We start from the raw sequence: 19684 nt of genomic DNA on the forward strand, positions 1-19684 counted from the left end.
ACAGCCAACATTTTAGGCCCCCAGGCAATGATACTGTTGTTTCCAATGTCTTTCAACGTTTTACAGTACAGTCTTAAGCCAAGCTATGCCTTTTGAAACAAAGCCCATTGTCTTCAATGGACTTAAAAGAGTGCAACTCTGTTTAGGATTGCTCATTATTATGCTACTGCTTTTGAATTTGTTGAATTATGTATTTTCCTGTGCTGTTTATTGACAGACGTTTAGCCTACTTATGAACCACAAAAGGCAGAAAACATTTGTTAGGTTAAGGGGCAAATCACAACTCTAAATGAGCAGGAGGGGGTTTTTTAGCATAGGGGAAATCTGGGAATTTCCAATAATCCACAGCAGAACCTCTTCACCCATCAAGGAACAGGAGAGATTGCATCTTGGTTAGACCAAAGTCCTTGCCAAGTAGTTCTCAAACATGCGAGGCTATAGAGGTGCTGTTTAATAGTTTAAAGGCAGCTGAGGCAGTAACATTTAAACAGGGCACTGTAAGTTTGCAGCAGACAACACTCAGTTGCCTATCTCTTTTCCGTCAGTCTGGAGAGGCAGAGGAATGCTGAACTGGTGTCCAAAGTCCATAGTGGATGTGTGGGAGTGAATTGAGTAAAATTAATCTGGCCAAGCTAAAAAAGACTGTAACAAGTGCTGGCCCAGCAGTAGGAGTACAGCCTGTTTTTGAAGGAGCCAGACTGCTTCTGAAAACCCTGGGTCCTGACTCCCAGCTCAGATACAGTACTGCTTGTGAGCTGTCCAGGGGGCATCACTGCCCAAGTGTGCTTTTCAGGCAGCTTGTGCAAACCGATTGGATCTGACCTTTCTGAGACAAGAATTACCTAGCCTCTTACTTCACGACATTCTGTTTAGATTAGTTTGGAATCGCCATAGTCCAGATCACAAGAGGGAGAAAATTATTAGGGGCAAGGTGCTCCAAGAAAAAGTCTTAGAGGAGTTTTAAATTGAGTTTGTAGACCCAGTTTAAAGCATTGGCTTTGACCTTTAAAAACCAAACTGGTCTGGACCTCCCCACACACCCACGATGTTACTGAAGGTCAGGTTTTGTGATCCAGCATCTATGCCGGGGGGGGGGGGGTAGACAAAACAGGGCTTTTTCAGTGGTGGCACCACGACTGCAGAATCTCCTTCCAAAGGATGCCTGTGACTACATCTGTCAGCCTTGTGAAGTGAGATTCAGGCAGCACCTGCTCAGATTTTGGGACCGACACTGGCATTGCTTAAGTTGCATTTATTTGGAGAGGATTGAAATAAATGTATGTTGAGTGCCACGTTGATTGTGAGCTCCATTAGGGAGAGTCATAGTGTGGCTGGCAAAAAATATATACAGATATCTCAAATCAGATAGCTCCCATCCTCACTTTCTTTAAAAAATAAAAATAGTATTAACAATTTAAAAAAATAGAAACTTTAAAAACTATGAGCAAAACCTATAACATAGGATAGGTACCCTATCACTTTTAATAAAATTGCATAAATTCAAAATATTTATGATTTCTAAAGGAGCTTGTACTCTGTGTCATTTGGTCTAATTTCTCTACTAGGGGTGACCATTTTGTTATCAATGTAAGGTATTTCTGATATGGGTCTGTTTGGGACCATCTTCACTTTCCCTTGCCTTTGCACCTAGGGCACAATTTGAAAAAGTTCTTTAAAAACTGCTTGCAAAATACTCACGCCTCCGCATCACTTCTAACTCAGGGGCAGGAGAATGTTCACAATGGCAATTAGAACAGAAGGAAAGAGCACAAGCCCAGGTCAGCCACAGAAAAGAGAGGGCACTACCATGGAAGGACAAACAACTGCTGTGATAGTTCTGGAGAAGAACTGGCTTTATGTCCCAAGTCAGGGAAATATCTCCAAAGAGGGGTAGAATTTGAAAATGTATAGTTTACATAGGCTCTTCCTGGGATCCCATTAACTCCATGCAGCTGTAGCTAGAGGTGACAAGAGAAAGTAGCTGATAGATACCTACTTCATGGTCTAGCCCAAAGGGAATGGAGACTGGCCATGGAAGATGCTTGGATTTGTTTCTAGCCAAGCAAAGCAGCTGGAAACAGACTGGGAGAGGCATCCCTTCAACAGCTGCTCCCTTCAACCACCAACAACAAAGGCTTAGCAAGCTTCACTCAATGGGGATTAATGGGACTTTCCTAAAAGGCCCTGAAGCTCAAGGCCTGGGCTGGGCAGAAAGAAACATGGATGAAAGCTTAAACTCCTCCATTGAATGGATTTTTCCATGCCAGGACCCAGCTATGAAGCTTGAGCAATAATGCTCCAAGGAGAGACGGGGTCTCTGAGCATGTCTAGAATATCTACCCCTATAATAACCAAAACCAGCCCTCCTATAGCTGCAAATAGAACAGGCAGCATCATGACCACCACTTGTTCCAAAACTATTTGTGGGAAGAAAAGCTCTCTTATTTAGATGAGCGATTCACCAAGGGGCAGAGCCCAGATGCCAAAGGCCAGGAATTGTCCTTGAAGTTAAATAAAGCAAGGGAAAGGGAAAGGAGAAAACAGGAAGAAATAAGGAAGCCAAGAAGAAGTTCTATCATCTCTTTATTTATCCTAAATAGCCATGACATCTCAAAAAAAATTGTTTTTACTAACTGCAGAGATGGTTCTGAATTGTAAACCAGGCACTTGGCCAAGAGGCTGTCTGGCAGACTCCTAGAGGAAGAACAGATAAGAGTCTTTCTGGGCCAAACACTACCAAGCAGGTATATACACACACACACATTCTCTCTTTCTCTCTCACACACACACAGCTTTCTCACACACACTCTCCCAATCTGACTTCACACTGCACAGAGATTTATACAGCTGGATTTATCTATACAAAGTTTGCCACTGCAGTGATATTCTGCATATCCCACCCACCCCCCATTTAACAATTTCCCAGCTGCCTGCTGCTGGGGTGGAACACATTCAGGAAGGACTCAAAACAGTTTAAAACAAAAGATGCTGAACACACAAAATCTGCACCCATTCCACTGCGAGACCTCCCCCACCACCCCCGCTGGACATACATTAAAAATGAAAGAAACGATATTGCACTTAAATTAAAGAAAGGGGGGGGGGGACTTAAGAAAGTTGAGAAGTTCTCCCAGACACAACTGGTTGTGCATCTGGTTAGAAGAGTTCAATAAATAACCCTAGAGACAGATGATTGGGGCAGGGGGGAGAGGGAAGGGAGAAGCAGTTGGTCTGCTGGCCGAGTCACATGAGGAGGGGGAGAGCGGAGACACTGAAGTGCTGATCTTCCCCAGTGTGCGAGTCTTCCTTCGTCTACTTTGAATCACCAAGGGATAGAGGAGTCCTTTGGGAAGGAGCTGCAATGCTGCCCACAAAAGCCGTCTGGTTCCTTCTGGAGTCCCTGTGTTCAAGCCATCTCCGTGGTGTTAGAGGGGGAAAGACAGCTTTGAATTTCACAGTGGTCTGGTGGGATCACAGACCCTTCGCCCTGTTCACATTGTCGTACCAAAGAGAGGGGAAAAATAGCAGTTCCAGGATGGGATGGTGCCCGACGACTTAGCTCTCCAACCCCAGGTCCCTTCCAGAGGCAGATATGGCTTCCATGTCCTGGCAGTGCCCTGCCAAAAGGCAGCCGCCACTCCTATGTAAACATACACCTCCCATACAGTCTTCCTGGAGAAGCAGGCCCTGCTCCCCTCTACAACACAGGGCTGGGCTTCTTCTGGTTAATGAGGTCCAAGTACAGCTCTGAGCGGAGGAAACGGGGATAGGAGTCCTTCTCCATCAGCCCATAGATACGTCTCTGGGCAAGATCAAAACAGCTCCGGCTTATGTTTTGCATGTTTTCTTTGGTGTGCTCCCGAGTATAGGAGTCTAGGTTAACCTGGAAAAACAGATGCCAAAAAACCCCAAATCAGTTACTTTACCTCGGCACAAAAGCAGAAACCATAATGTCAATTCTAGATCAATAGCAAAAAGGAGGGCAGATGTCGGTGGAACAGCTGAACAAGCAAGAGGAAACACCAGGTCATATGTTAAAAAGGTAAAGGTAGTCCCCTGAGCAAGCACCGGTCATTCCAAACCTTTAATCATTCTAGTTGCCCTTTTCTGGACTTTATTATAGCATTGGAAAAAGTCCAGAAAAGGGGCAACTAGAATGATTAAAGGGTTGGAACACTTTCCCTATGAAGAAAGGATAAAACGCTTGGGGCTCTTTAACTTGAAGAAACGTCAACTGCGGGGTGACATGATAGAGGTTTACAAGATTATGCATGGGATGGAGAAAGAAGTACTTTTCTCCCTATCTCACAATACAAGAACTCGTGGGCATTCAATTAAATTGCTGAGCAGTCTGGTTAGAATGGATAAAAGAAAGTACTTCTTCACCCAAAGGGTGATTAACATGTGGAATTCACTGCCACAGGACGTGATGGCAGCTACAAGCATAGCCAGCTTCAAGAGGGGTTTGGATAAAAATATGGAGCAGAGGTCCATCAGTGGCTATTAGCCACAGCATATTATTGGAACTGTCTGGGCAGTGATCCTCTGTATTCTTGGCTTGGGGGGGCAAAGTGGAAGGGCTTCTAGCCCCACTTGTGAACCTCCTTTTTTTTTGGCCACTGTGTGACACAGAGTGTTGGACTGGATGGGCCATTGGCTTCTCTTATGTCATCTCTGAGTTGGGGTGACGTTGTACCATGACATTTTCACGGCAGACTTTTTTTTGATTGGGTGGTTTGCCATTGCCTTCCTCAGTCATCTACACTTTCCCCCCAGCAAGCTGGGTACTCATTTTACCGACCTCGGAAGGATGGAAGGCTGAGTCAACCTTGAGCCAGCTACCTGAACCCAGCTTCCGCCGGGATTGAATTCAGGTCTTGAGCAGAGTGCTCAGACTGCAGTACAGCAGCTTTACCACTCTGCGCCATGGGACTCCTTAGGTCACATATTACCCCCACCCTTAAAAAAAAATTTTTTTAGCTCTATGTATGCGCGCGCATACCTGGAAGTCATGGTGACCTTTGGTGACTGACTCCTACTGGAGCCTGGAGGATATTCAGGGAGGTGGCTGAATAAAGCCTGCCCTGGATAAAGCCTGCTGGTATTCCAAGGAGGTCTCCCATCCAAGCACTTGACAGAGTTGGCCCCGCTTAGCTTCTGAGATCTGACATGACTGGGTTCACCTGGACTATCCAGGTCAGGGAAGTCACATCTTGTTTGGCTGCAGTTTTTGCGCAGAGTTGAAGGAGATGCAACCAAGGCACTCTTGTCAATGTTATGCGCCCCTGCTCCACTACCATCTCTGTTCACACAGATGCTGCTGCAAATGCTGGCCAAACCTGTGGCAGCAGCAAGACAACAGACTCAACAGCCAACTCAGCAAGACACAGCACCTCAGTCAACACCACTGCTCAACTCGCTTGCCTGTCTCCAACGTGCTACTCTGCCAAGCAGCCCAGCTAGCCTCCTCTCAGATGGAAGCAGAGTGGAAGAGAGAATAATGGCTAAACCTGCCTCAGCCCACAGCAGCTGGAGCTCTGAAAGGAGGCTCGCTGGCTGCTTGGCAGAGCAGCAAGTTGGAGACAGGCAGCAAGGCCGGTGGTGGAGTTGACTCATTTGCTGCAACCTGCAGGGTTGGCTCTTTTGGTTTGTTCTCCCACAGCTGCCCCAGGTTGGGCAGGCCTTGGCAGTTATTCTCTCTTTCAAGGGAGCCCTGGGAATTCTAGTTCTCTGGAGGGAAGGAATGGGTGCCAGCAGGGCTTTCTTTGTAGCAGGAGCTCCTTTGCATATTAGGCCACATAACCCTGATGTAGCCAATCCTCCCAAAGCTTACAGGGCTCTTAGTGCAGGGCCTACTGTAAGCTCCTGCAGGATTGGCTACATTGGGAGGGTGTCTAATATGCAAAGAAGTTCCTGCTACAAAAAAAAGTCCTGAGTGCCAGGGATCTCGAACGCAGCACTTTTCCAATGCAGCCATGAGAATCTGTTGCAGCACAAACAAATATGGGTTTCTGTAGCACCTCCAATGCTAAACATGTTTAACGCAGCAGATGCTTTTGAATCTGATGAAGTCTGTTAAAGCTTCCGTCACAATAAACCTGTCAGCCTTTGGCACCACAGAGCTCCTCGTTTACCTCTCTTCCTCCTGTTTCCTAGAATTCTCTGGGGGAAACCATGACAGGCGAAGCAGCATAAAACCCAAGCTTAAATGTACACAGTGTAGAGCGAGATGCCTCCTCTCTCCATGGCTGCCTCTTAAATTCACAAGTGAGGCCCACAAAAGGGGTCTTGAGAGGCTCCCAAGCAAACAAAAAAAATGGAGAGGGGGAGGCTTTCTGTGTGGTGCCAATTTAGACGGATATATTAAATCAACATTCAGTCTCAAAGAGTTTCCAAAAATTCAAACTCAAAAATTTCAACAAAGCTGTAAACTGTACGTTTTTCAGCTTCCAGACTGAAGGCCCAACTGTACATTGTGTTTCCTCACATCCTCCCTTGGCCCTGTCAAAAAAAATAGTCTGGTGCTGCGGTCACACAAACTAAACAATGCACTTCCAATCCACTTCCCAATTGGACTTTCCAACTGGATGTTGCCAGTTCACACAGTAAAATCCAGTTGGAAAGTGCACTGAAAGTGGATTGAAAGTGCATTATTTAGTGTGTGTGATCGCAGCCCGGGAGATAAAATATTGGGGGAGGGGGAAAAGAACCCAATTCCCAGGCACGCAAGGGTCCAATCAGGAGTGGGACTGCAGCACACAAGCAGAAGGTGTTTCACCCTTCTCTCCCTGTGCCATTTTCTGTACCTGAAACAGGCCTGAGGAGTGGCTATTTGCTCACCTGGGGAAATGCCCAGGGAGTACACACAAAGCTCCCAACAGAACAGACAGCAGCTCCCTGCGGTCATTTCACGTCAGGAAAATGTCTACTGGACGACTTCAGCCTCTTCACACACCATGGTCCCAAGGCTGCCGGCCTCCAAGTGGGACCTGGCGATCCCCTGGAATTACAGCTCATCTCCAGACTGCACAGATCAGTTCCCCAGGAGAAAATGGATGCTTTGGAGGGTTGAAGGCAAATAGATGGGGGCGGGAAGGAAGGGAGACGTGGATGCATTCTTTAGATGCATTCTCCAAGCAAGCTGACAGGGCAGTGGGGGCTTTGAGAGCCACACAATATGTGTAAAAGAGCCACATCTGGCTCCCAAGCTGCACTTTGGCCACCCCTGCCATAGACAAAACACTGGGGAAGGGGGAAAAGAAGGAACCTCCCTGTGAATAAATCTAAGTTTGCTCTGCAGGAGCAAGACACCTGTTATGCATCATCCTCGCAGCACCCTGCATTCCTACACTCACTTCTTTGCAAGACTGGATAGCAATGTATTCTGCAAAGATCTTCTTGGCTTTCGATGTCATCTTGGACTGGGATTTGATCTTCTTGTAGTCCTCGCATGACAGCCAGAACTCCAGATTCTCTTCACTGAACTCGGTGCGTAAGAAGGCGCGAAAGGCCGCCAAGCCATCTGGAATGAAGGAGGCACAGCCTTGAAATCCAAAGCAGGCACACTTGGAACCAGGGGCGTTTTTGGCCTGCTACCCTTTGGGGCACCTCCCAACCCATGGGGAAAAACACATCCCTCTACACATGAACACAGGAAGCTGTCTTATGCTGAATTGGACCCTTGGTCCAGCAAAGTGAGTCATGTCTGCTCAGACTGGCAGCAGCTCTCCAGGGTCTCAGGCTGAGGTCTTTCAAATCACCTACTGTCTCTCTGGTCCTTTGGGACCTGGGACCTCTGGGTATGCCAAGCAGATACTCTACCACTGAATCACATCCTCTCTATTAGTTACAAGGAACTTCATATGCAAAGATGTCCTCTGAACATCACATGCTAGGGCCAAGTGAAAAGGGAGGGCTACTATCTCCCTACTCTCCTCCTCCCACTTAAGAGCTTCCTGGAAATGTCTGCCACTGCCAGAAGTTTTGCCCAGATGGAACTGCAGTCTGACATCTGCTAACCTTACTCAACTGACAAAGCAAAGTGAGCTGTGGCTCTCAAAAGGCTCTGCCGCAATGAAGGCCATTTTTAAGGTGGCCCCAGGCTCTTTGTCTGTTTCAAGGAATGGTCAGAACCAATACTCCCTTCTAAGCTATGGAGTATTGTGAGCAAAAATTCTACTTAGGGAGCGACTAGTATTAAAGTTGTGAACTACTACATAAATCAGTTTGCTCCAGGGCCATTGTTCCTGAGCTAAGACAAAAACGTGTGAGCTGGAAGCTTAAAAACTGAGCTAGCTCACACTAACTCAGCTTAGAGGGAACACTGGTCAGAATAAAAGGTCCTTACATTTATGTTGAAGCAGCTTTTCCAAGGACTCTCCCCATTTGAGAGCTTCTTCCACAGTCGGCCTATTGGGTGGGGGGAGAGAAAGACAGTTTGCTTAGTGTGAGAGAGAGACTGAAATGACAAGCAGAAGGAAAAAATCTCTCTCCCACACCTGGTACAATACCTCCTCCGGAAAAAGAGATTTTGCTGAGAAAGATTCTCAAATGCTACTTCTTAAATTCCCTCAAACACAAAAGTGAATGTGTTCTCCTATCTTCCCCCCCCCCCTCCCGCTGCAAAAAAGATGAAATTTTATATTCTTTTCCTTAAGTGCTTAACTTTCCAGGCGTGCGTGCATTTACTAATATTCAGGTTTTTATAAAAACAAAAATATAAAAGGTAATACTAAAAAACAGTCTGAAAATTCTCATCTTAAAAAACAAAACAAAAAAACACCTCCCCGAGGAAAATACAAAAGCACTCAAAAGTTTTAAAAACGTCATGAAGTTCTGAATTGGTCCAAAATCTGCCCCATCCGTGCCAGTTCACCCTATTGCCAGAAACCCTTCAGAGCAGCATCCACCAACAGAGTCAGATTTAAGCCAAACAATGGGGAGAATTTCCAGGCTGACACTTTAGACTGGGGGCTGTAGGTTCCTGCAACCTCAACCAAACCATTGGGCATTTGGGCAAAGAGTTTTGAGGGGCAATTCACAAACAAAGCGCAGGGATGGGGAGGGAGAATGCCTCTACTCGTCTACTCTGAGAACAAAGCAAACGCCAGCCCAGTTTTGCTACTTTGGGATTCGAGGTGTATGTACAGCAAAAAGCCTGGTCCCCTGAGCTGTAAAATGTATTCTTGCTGTTCCCTTGGAAAGAGAAGCTCAGCGTCTCCTAACCAGGAGTCCCAAGACTTACCTCAGAGACTTTGAGACTTTGTCCAGTTTGCTTGGGGGGTGTCCTCCAGGAGATTCATTCCGCCGTCGGAAGATGCCCAAACGGTTCTTCATATCTTTGGCCCTGCAAGAGCAAGCCACGAAGAAGGATTAGTGGCGCAGGAAAAGAAGGTATCAGCAGTTCCGCAAGAGAGCCAAGAAGCTAATTAGATTTAACTCCTGCCCCTTCCCCCCCCCCCCACACACCATCACTGCCCTTGAAAAACGGTGCCAGGTGCAAGCCACCCTTAAAAAGGCATCCCCTAAACTCAGCTGAGCATGCTTAGCAGGGATTAGCAGCAGTGCAACAAGGCACAAAGCGCCTGGGCATAAGCAGAGTGCTTCCCGTCAAAGCACCACCCGCATCCAAGAGCAAGGCTAACGAATCCGAAGTCTTGTGAATGAGTTCTGAGGGGCGAGGAAAAGGCACTCTGCGTAGGCTCAGAGGCAAGTCGAGAAAAGAAGACAGGAAGGCGCCCTCTCGCCCCCATTCTACAAAAGCGCTTCTGCCCAACAACCGGGGAGGCTGGATCGCCAGCTTCTCCGCGGCCCGTCCCGAGCAACCTACTCTTTCATCGTGTGCCGCCGCTGCAGGCTGACGCCGAGCCGAAGCCCCCGGGGCGGCGCCCCGAGCAGGATCTCGGCGTGGAACTCCACGGGCTGCGGCTTGGCCGGGTCCCGAAAGAAGGGCATGGCGAGCTCCGGGCCGTCCTTGCCTTGAGCGCAACCTGCCTGCCTCTGCCCGGGCTCCTAGCCTAGCGCCGCTCCAGCCCACTCGGCCGAGGCCGCCTCCCCGGCTGCTGCACGTGCGCGACTCAGGCAGAGCAGGGAGGGAGAGCTGGCCGCCACGCCCCCCCCCCCCCCAAGCTGCTATTAATAGACGCGCGTAAGGAAAGCCAGAAGCCGGCCCAAGCGCGACCTGCGACGGGCTCTGCAGCTGCCAGGCACGCTGCGCAATGCCGCCCCCTGGTGGCCGAGGCGCGGAGGTGCAGGCGCTGGAAGGCCAGCCGCGGAGGCATTTGGCACATGGTCAGGGGGCCCCTGCAGGGCAGCAGCCAGGATTTTACAAGTGGGCGCGTTTTAAAATGTCAGAGGGCATCCTTTCCCGTCCACTGCGGGGCTTGCCGCTTCTCAGAAGCTTTCTAGGGAAGGGGCAAAACCTGGAAGCTCTGAATGTGGCTAAATTGCTGTATCCAACCCTAAAACTTTGGACTGAAGAAGGGACTGCACCTTATGAGCTAGCAGGGGGGTTTCCTTCCACCTCCCTCTCCCCCACCCTGGCACTTTTCAGCCAGGAGCTCCATCTGCCCCCCCTCCTCCCAAGATCATTCCACATGGCTTCCTCAGCCTCCCTCTTCTCTCCCTGTTGCTTTTCCTATTGCAGTGCACTGTGCCCTTCTCAGCTCTCCTTGCTCTGACTGCCATTGATGACACTTTGCTGGCTCAGCCATGGCAAAAAGAAAATGAAAAAAAAAACCAGACTGTGCACTGGAGGTTGGAGGAGCTGCCTGGAAGTCAGGGGACAGTGCTCCCACATGCCCCCCTGTGGCTACAGGCCTGGGCCCCTGGAAAGCAGGGCTCCGGGCTTGGGAATGGTTCAATGTGTTGCTGTCAGCGTGTTTTAATCCTGTCCTTCCTCCAAGGTGCTCAAAGTGGCTTAGGCAGACCTTTCCTCCCCCTCCTTCATTTTATCCCCACAACAATCACCGGGCTTCAAGGCAAGTGGGGATCTGAACTGGGGTTCCCTGGCCACTGGACAACACACTAAGTATTACACCAAGCTGCTTGGGATCTCTGCCCAGTTGCAAATTTCTCTTTCCCAGCAGGGCTTTGGTGCCAGGTATATAGGAAGCTGCCTTATGCAATGACCACTGGCTGAGGTAGCCCAGTATTGGCAGGCACAGCTCTCACTGAGAGCTTCTCAGGCAGAAAAGATGTCCTTCTCCAAATCAAAATATGCTAGAAAACAGAGCAATCTGAGCTCTTCCCAGCCATTTCAGTTTTCTGATGGTGTGATGTGTAGAAACTCGACAGGTGAAGATATGCAGAGAGGGGAGGGAAACAGTCCACATTTAATTAACTGGCTTTTTACATCCAGTGCCTCCTTCAAAGTGGGAATATATGCTTCCCCATCTGCAAGCCACATACAAGGTCATCCAACTTCACAACACTCCTGCAAAGTAGGATTAGGCTAAGAGACAGGCCCAACTTCAGAGCTTAGCAGATTATTGCACATCAGTCTTCAAGTGTGACACGCTCTCCTACATTGTACTCTCTTTTCTAGTTTTATTGCCTGGCGGAATACAGAAAATGTGCCCCAAACCTAGTCAGCCCAGGCTAGTCTTGTAAGCTAAGCAGGGTGGACCCGGGATAGTATTTGGATGGGAGACCTCCAAGGAAGTCAAGGGTCGCTATGCAGAGAAAGGCCATCTCCATCCCCAAATGGGGGATGGCCATCTCCAAATGTCTCTTGCCCTTAAAACTCTATGGGGTTGCCATAAGCCAGTTGTGACTTGATGGTTAACTAATTATCATCCGGCAGTGTGTGTAGATAGCCAAGAGAGCCTAAGATTGTCTGGCAACCAGGTGTTTAGCATTCTATACCACTAGTGTGGAATGAGCTGGACTTGTGGTGGTGAGCTGGACTTGTTTTTAAGGCAAGAGACATTTCAGAGGCGATTTGCAATTGCCTCCCTCTGCATCTCGACCCTGGTATTCCTTGGAGGTCAGCCATTCATTCATTTATTTATTTAATTCCATTTATATCCCGCCCTCCCTGCCGAGGTGGGCTCATCCGAATACTAGCTGAATACTACTGCTTAGCTTCCGAGATCTGACGGGATCAGGCTAGCCTTGGCTATCAAGGTCAGGCTATGACTTGATGGAACTTTCTACCTATACAGAAAATGTATTGTTGTTAATTACTACATCTTTATACCCTTCTGGTCTAAAAGAGTGAGACAAATAAACTAAGTCTCCATTCAGCAACAAACTATTAAAAACCACACCAGTCAACCTTGTGAGCCTGAGAGCAAGAACTTTACTGAAATGTTTGTAACAGCACCCAGCACCGTATAAATCAAACACAACCCATCTATTAATTAAAAACTACACTACAGGGAACATAAATGCCATGTAATCCAATCTGTCCATCTCCAAATGTAGGAGGATCCCCCACCCCAACACTCCTGGACACAAAACAAGGGAACGAGAGAAGGTACCTGCACTAAAGATTACTCAAGCAAGTGATCCAAGCCAGATGCTGCAGGCTGAAAGACAATTTCCACCCTCTCCAACAAATCAACATGCCCCAGGGGAGGCAAGTCCTTTCCCATTATTGCAGAGAATCAGCAGAATACTCCCTACTCCACTGTTACTTATTTTGCAAATTTACCTATTGCCTCTCCAGAGACCTGCACTAGGCAGTGCCTTTTATCTTAGATAAGCCCTTTCCTAAGAGACATCCCAGGGATGAGTTTATTAAGCAAACTTCACACATAATTCTGGTTGCAACTTGCAACTGTAGCAGTCCCCAAAGCATGGTATATGGAAGTGTTGAATTTTGCAGGGGGAACCCCCCCCCCCCAAACACACACACTTTAGCATTCTTCCATGCTGTCATGTGAACTCTTCATCTGTCCTGCCATGTATTTCTAAGAGGAAGCTGAGGACCCGGGCAACGGAGTCCTTCTGCCCCCACCCCTCAAATCTTCCACTCCAAAGCAACAGACCTCCAGCAGCCCTCCCAGTTCCCGGAACACAGAATGGGATAAATGAACCCTCATAGAATTATTTTCAAAGGCAACGCCTGCTTTCTCTCCTCACCCCCTTACTCTCTCCGGCATATAAAAGAATATATACCCAGGAGAGGCAAAATAGAGTTTAACTGCAGAGCAAACACAGGAGAGATGGAAATTCACCGGTGGCTTCAACCCCCACAACCTAGAGCCAAAACACGATGCAAAACGTGGAAATATTACAAAGCCCCCTGGCACATGCAGAACGTCTCTCGGCCGCTGAGTAACCAGGGAAACGCGCCGAATTGAAGAAAGGTTTCTAGTCCACACGCTCAAACCACAGCACCCATTGCAAAAACTTTTATCAAAGAATTCCGACACAAACAGCGGGTCTCGTTCTAAAGAAATTACGGTAGCTGCTGCTTTGTGGGAGACTGGCATGGAGTCGTCTCAAAGAGGGGACTAATCTTACCTGGCCAGGTACCACTCCGAAATGTCCCGGAAAGCGGGATACATCTTAGGAAGTTTCTGAATATGCTACAGCTACTGGAGACTAAGGGGAAATACAAAAGCCACCGGAATCCTCCGTTTTAAGGGGCAGGCAAAGACTCTCTCCTATGCACACACATGCAAAACACAAAGTTATGCCGGCCACAGACACCGGGCTCACTCTGGCAAATGACCATCCCTCGTTGCTGCAGCCTTAATAGAGCAGCTCTAAACAACTGCAGCCTCCCCTCCCATCGCCGCCCAACCACAGGCAAGCGTGGAAGCAGCGGCACCCCGCGGCTGGGCCCTGCTACAGCAACTTTGTTGTTCAGTCGCCGAGTCGAGTCCGACTCTTTGCTACAGCAACTACACGCCCATAATAGGCAAGAGGCGCCTCTTACAGCGAAAGATGTCAAGTTTTTCGACTGACAGCTACTAGACAAGCTCAGTTCTGGGGGCACATGCTCAGAGGCGCTCTTCGAGGCCGTGCCGGTGCCCTTCTCTTCCCCACACCGGAGAACCTAGATTTCTTTCACTGTCCTTTTTGGTGAAACGTTAGATAAAGTGAAACAGGAAACCAGGGCTTTTTTGAGCAGGAACGCACAGCAACGCAGTTCCAGCTGGCTTGCTGTCAGGAAGTGTGGCCTAATATGCAAATGAATTCCTGCTGGCCTCTACCAAAAAAGCCCTGCAGGAAACTATTTTAGGGGGATATCAACCATTGTGAAACAAAGGTTGTTGTTGATGTGAAGAGACTGCAATCCTGCCCACTGCTTATGGGGGAGCAAGCTGGCAAGTAAGAAGGGAAGTGCCATAAGGAGACAGGAGTGATAGGCTTGCCAGGCAGGGCCTAGAGATTTTCTGGACTTCCAGCAAATCTCCAGACCACTGGGATCAGTCCCCCTGGAGAAAATGGCTGCTTTGGAGGGTGGACTATACGTGGCATTGTCCCCTGTCCTGCTCCCCAGGCTCCAAAGACTCCAGGAATTCCCCAACCCAGAGTTAGCAGCCCTAAGGAATGGCAATGGCATGCAGGTGATTTGCCTGTTCACTAGTCTTGCTCCTTTTGCATCCAGAAGGCAATGGTGGTTTTGGCTGATAGCCTCTGAGCTCTCTTAAGTACCTCTGATCACTCAAAGAGCACCTTTTCTCTCCTGACATAAGGTTGATCAGGGCTGTAGCCAGGATTTCATGTTTGGTGGGGCCCACCGCAGGATCTGTTGTTGGGGGGGCCGGGGGACACCCAGTTTGGTGGCCCTGTAAACTGCCTTGAGTTCCATAAACTAACCCTCCCCCCCGGCCATCGCTCTGCATGCTTCGTTAGCGAAGGGGAGAGAAGAAAGCGAAAAGATCAGCAGCCATGCTAATACTTGTTCAAAGTGGCAATGAGCAAAGGGGACAGACTGGGGGCCCTCAAATGGAGGGGCCATACAGTTGGAAGGGGGGGGGTCAAAAGGATGGGCCCAGCCCCCCCGCCCCCCCTGTAGCTATGGGCCTGAGGTTGATCCAGGTGGGCAGCCATCTTGCTCTGAAGCAGTAGAACAAAGTTCAAGTCCATTAGCAACTTGAAGACCAACAAAGTTTTATTCAAGGTACGAGCTTTTGTGTGTGTGCACACTTCCTCAGATACTCTAAAATGGAAATTTACAGTCCGTACCTATCCAGATGTCTGCATTTTGTAAGAAAGGAAATATCAATCTATACCTGTGTGAGTTTCATTGCATTACAAAGAAACTCACACAGGTACAGGCTGATATTTCCTTTGTTACAAAATACAAGAAACTGGATATATATAAACTGTTAACTTCAATTTCAGTGCATCTGAGGAAGTGTGCATACACATGAAAGTGTACCTTGAATAAAACTTCGTTGGTCTTAAAGGTGCCACTGGACTCAAACTTTGTTCCTCCTTACATGAAGCAGCTTTGGTGGCTGCTTTGTTTGTGTTTAAGGGCAACATAAGGATAGTGTCTTTGAGCATGTGCAAAGTATGCGCTTTTAAAGACACTTATTTTAAATGCAGACAGGAGGGAAGGGAAAGTATAAATGCTTTTAACAATATAAAAGAACCCTCAGTTATACAGAAATGAAGGTAATGTTCCCCCTTCCCCACTGATCACACACAACCTTTCCCCCCCTGGATTTACATGCTCTTATTCCAGAAAACTGCAGAGGAGGATAGCATTCTGAGAAAGTCACTTCTCGGGGAGGATTGCCAGTTATTGTGATGATGTGTATGTGTGACCTTCTCCATGTAGCTTGGCTCATTTGCACGAGTAATATTATCCTTTAAGGACCTTTCCATTCCCCAACTTGGACAGCCCAGGCCAGCCTGATCTCATCAGATCTCAGAAGCTAAACAGGGTCAGCCCTGGCTAATATTTGGATGGGAGACCTCCAGGGTTGCTGTGAAAAACCAGGCAACAGCAAGCCACCTCTGAACAGCTCTTGCCTTCAAAACCCTACAGGGTTGCCATAAGTCAGCTGTGACTTGAGAGGAAAAAAACAGCAAAAAAGGACCTTTCCCTGGTGCATCTAGTCTCGATGGTGCAGGTTAGTCAGGAGTGGCAGGGGGAAAGGGGCTGGTGGATATGTTGAAATAACTACACTGCAAGGAAGCCGCACCTCTGCTCAGAATTCTGCACATGCAGGATGGGCACAAGCAGAATTCCCTTAACGGTGTGTAAGCACTGCCTATAAATGGAGGATCACATCTGGAAAAAATGAAGTAATAACAAAGAGAACATCTTAACACATGCAGAGGGCATTCCCTCACCAATAAATCTGGCCACCTTATACTCTCACAGTCGTGGAATAATACCAACTGCAAGCCAGTAAGGGCTACTGGCTAGAATAGGGGTCCCCACCTTTTATTTTTTTGCCATCAAGTCAAGCTGACTTCTGGTGATGCCTAGTGGCGCTTGAAGGGAAAGGGACATTCAGAGATGGCTTGTCATTCATTGCCTGCCTCTGCACCACTATCCTGTTATTCCTTAGAGATAACCTTTCCAAACACTAGGGCCTGTAAGACGGAGCTTTTCTACCAGGCATTTGGTTGAGGCAGCAGGCGTCCTATCCCATCGGCTGACCCTATGCTGCGATACCACCTCTGCTGAAATATTGATTTTATACTATCCGATGTTCAGTATATTATGATGTGTCCAACTGAGCCCCCAAATTGTATTGTTTACTTTTATTGGTTTTAATTGCTGTTTTACTGTTTTAAAATGTTGTTATCCACCCTGAGCCTGTCTGGGAAAGGGCAGGATATAAATTATCTAAATAAAATAGCCAGGGCTGGCCCTGCTTAACTTCTGAGATCTGACAAGACCAGGCTTGCCTGGACTATCCAGTTCAGGGCAACTACCCAACTTTTTTGAGCCAATAGGCAGTTTTGTAATTCTGACAGAGTGGTTGGCGCAACCACCGAATGTCAGGTGGTGAAGTCATGAGACACTCTAGTAGTAATTCTTCAACATTTCAGACAGGCTGCTTTAACAGGATGCCCTTTTAAAAATTAACATATTATTTAAAAATATTTCCTGGCATATACAGAATTTACCTTTAGCCATGCAGTGAAGATCCCTGTGCTGTGGTAGCAGCTGCGGTCAATTTAGAAATCTGTATTGTCACTCAGATGTCCAGAGGCCAATCACAAGGCCTGATGGGCAAAAACCCTACCTGGCCCCACCCACTTTCTAAAAACACTTAATGGACACCAGGAAAGGTGTTGGTGGGCACCATGTTGGAGACCCTGAGTTAGAGTGTTTCCACACTGCCAGGAAGCTCACTAGCAGTACAGCCCTAGGCCCTAGCCTGCCCTTCATGGCCCATTGATTCCAATGAACTCAGAGTGGGTTAACTCTGTTCAGAATTCCATTGTAGGTGAGTTGCTCACTTTCTCACAGGGAAGACGGTGCTGAGTGAACGCATGGGACTGCCTTGTACGGAGTCAGACCACTGGTTCATCAAGGGCAGCACTGTCCACTCTGGCAGATGGAGGTTTTCCAGGGTCTCAGGTAGAGGTCCTTTGCATCGCCCACTTCCTGATGCTTTTAACTGGAGATGCCAGAGTTTGGACCTGGAATTTCTACATACCCAGCAGATTTTCCACCACTGTCACGAACCCTCCCCCCTCACCTCCCACCCCCGATGGTGGAGAATCACAAACCACTGAGCTCCTTGGAGAAGGTGGGATCTGTTCATCATCAGCCCACTGTGGTTCATACCCTCCAACAGCACACAGACGAGTCAGAAATGAGCAGATGCTCTTTTTAATCCATGACTTTTGGTTCCCTACTGGCTTTGTAGATTTGGTTCTATTGTGTACACAAATTATGCAGTTTTTACATGCAATGTATATTCAAATGCAAGGCAGATATCATTCGCAACATTATTTTTTTATGCACGACAATGATGTGTCTCCTCCGAGCAAAGTCGGAAGCCTTCTGCCAGCCTCAGAAGCCTCTAATGGAGGAAGCTGAAAGAAGGCACATAAACATGCATCTTGGAAGATATCAGATTGGATATTAGCTGTTGATCTTTTCAAACAGGGCATGTCATGGACACGATAAGCACTGCCGGCAGTGTGAACCGTGCGAGCAGTGGGGACGACGATAGATTTGATGTTCACCTCCTCAGTCAAAAGCCTGGCAGAACTGTAATAGGTCCTGCTGGGCCCTGATTTTAAGTGGGAGCAGGGGTAAAATTCTAGCAGGAGCTCCTTTGCAAATTAGGCCACACCCACCTGATGTAGCCAATCCTCCAAGAGCTTACAAAAAAGAGCCTTGTAAACTCTTGGAGGACTGGCTACATCAGGGGTGTGTGGCCTAATATGCAAAGGCGCTCCTGCTAGAATTCCACCCCTGAGTGGGAGCATGTTCCACCAAGCCACAGCCAGGGCAAAGAAGGCCATGGCCCTTGTCAAGGCTAGTCAGATCCATTGGGCCAGGATCTACCAGAAGGTGTTAGTCAGCTAAGTGTAAAGCTCTTTTGGGGCATATATGGAGAGAGTCAGACCCATAGGTATGTTGGTCCCTGACTGCATAGGGCTTTAAAGGTCATTACCATAATCTTGAGCTGGATCCAGTACTCAACTGGCAGCCAGTGCAACTGGCACAACATCAGGTGACTGTACCCCTGCACAGACATTGCCATCAGTAGGCATGCTGCCACATTTTGCAATAGCTGCAAAATGATTCAGACCATTGGTCCATCACTGTCATCAGTATTGTCTTCTCAGACTGACAATGGCTCTCCAGGGTCTCAGGTGGAAGTCTTTCCCATCACCTATCACCTGATCCTTTTAGCTGGATTGAACATGGGACCTTATGCATGCCAAGCTGATGCTCTACCACCAACCCACAGCCCTTCCCTTCAAACTTTGGTCAGTGGAGTCACTGGAGACATTTCATGCATTTATGTATCATGTATGCATAATGCAAAGAAACAAAAAAAATGATCCATGGCTGTTCAATTCGCAAAAGAGAAAAGCAAAGTCAAGATCTGGATTTGGGGGGATGAAACAGCCAAGATAAGAAACTTGACATCATTCCTAATAAAAATAGGGAAATGCTTCATATGAACCAGCTGCTGGCCCAAGGCTGCCCAGGTCTTCTGTGACATCACAACACCAGAGCCAATGGCAGCCACAACCCTTCTATCTGTACAGCATCACTATGAGATCTAGGCAGATCAACCACTCACAGCTCTTTGAGGAAGGAAAAGATCAAAAATGTGATCAGACAGCAGGAGAGAAACAGAAGTGCCTTTCCATTGTCAGTGAGAATTCAGCAAGCCCCTGGCTTTCCAGACACAAGGGTGTGGCTACCAAACTGAGTTCAGTCTCAGCATTGGAAGCACTAGGACTCAGGCACAGAGAACCACACTTAGAGCCCACTGCTGGTAACGGGGGTTATCAGGCCTCCTCACACTTACAGGTTCTTGTTCATCCTTTTGCAGACAGCTATGGCTTCTTGGGCGCAGGCACAACCAGGATCCAGCATATGCTGCTGCTGCGAGTGGCGGGAAGAGAAGAATATGTGTTACTATTTATGGTCCATTATGTACATACTTATCCTAACCCCTTAGGACCATAGCATATAAAAACGTTAAAAACTAGGCTAACCAGATTATACGCTGAAAATTCAATAACTGGTAATGCTTGGCAAGAGCTGAGCTTGCTAGACTGAAAAGCA

At 47.9% G+C, this 19684-nt stretch overlaps 1 protein-coding gene across 6 annotated transcripts in view; it reads right to left on the bottom strand.

The window, feature by feature from the left end:
* Positions 1–2566: 2566 nt before the first annotated feature.
* RGS3 (regulator of G protein signaling 3) overlaps positions 2567–19684 on the bottom strand; it is a 98955-nt gene continuing 81837 nt past the window's right edge. For 4 of the 6 annotated variants that reach the window (XM_060251819.1, XM_060251820.1, XM_060251821.1 and 1 more), the window contains 5 exons: positions 19425–19501; positions 9245–9346; positions 8348–8409; positions 7356–7522; positions 2567–3883 (listed from right to left, as the gene is read on the bottom strand). In XM_060251819.1, coding sequence (XP_060107802.1) covers positions 3698–3883; positions 7356–7522; positions 8348–8409; positions 9245–9346; positions 19425–19501 — 594 coding nt within the window. In that variant the 3' untranslated portion in view covers positions 2567–3697. Of the gene's footprint in view, positions 3884–7355; positions 7523–8347; positions 8410–9244; positions 9347–9829; positions 10120–13470; positions 13693–19424; positions 19502–19684 lie in introns of those variants that run through there. The other 2 variants (XM_060251824.1, XM_060251823.1) reach the window with 2 other exon arrangements.

The sequence above is a fragment of the Heteronotia binoei genome, chromosome 12 (genome assembly GCF_032191835.1).
Source record: "Heteronotia binoei isolate CCM8104 ecotype False Entrance Well chromosome 12, APGP_CSIRO_Hbin_v1, whole genome shotgun sequence".
Classification (NCBI taxonomy): Eukaryota; Metazoa; Chordata; class Lepidosauria; order Squamata; family Gekkonidae; genus Heteronotia; species Heteronotia binoei.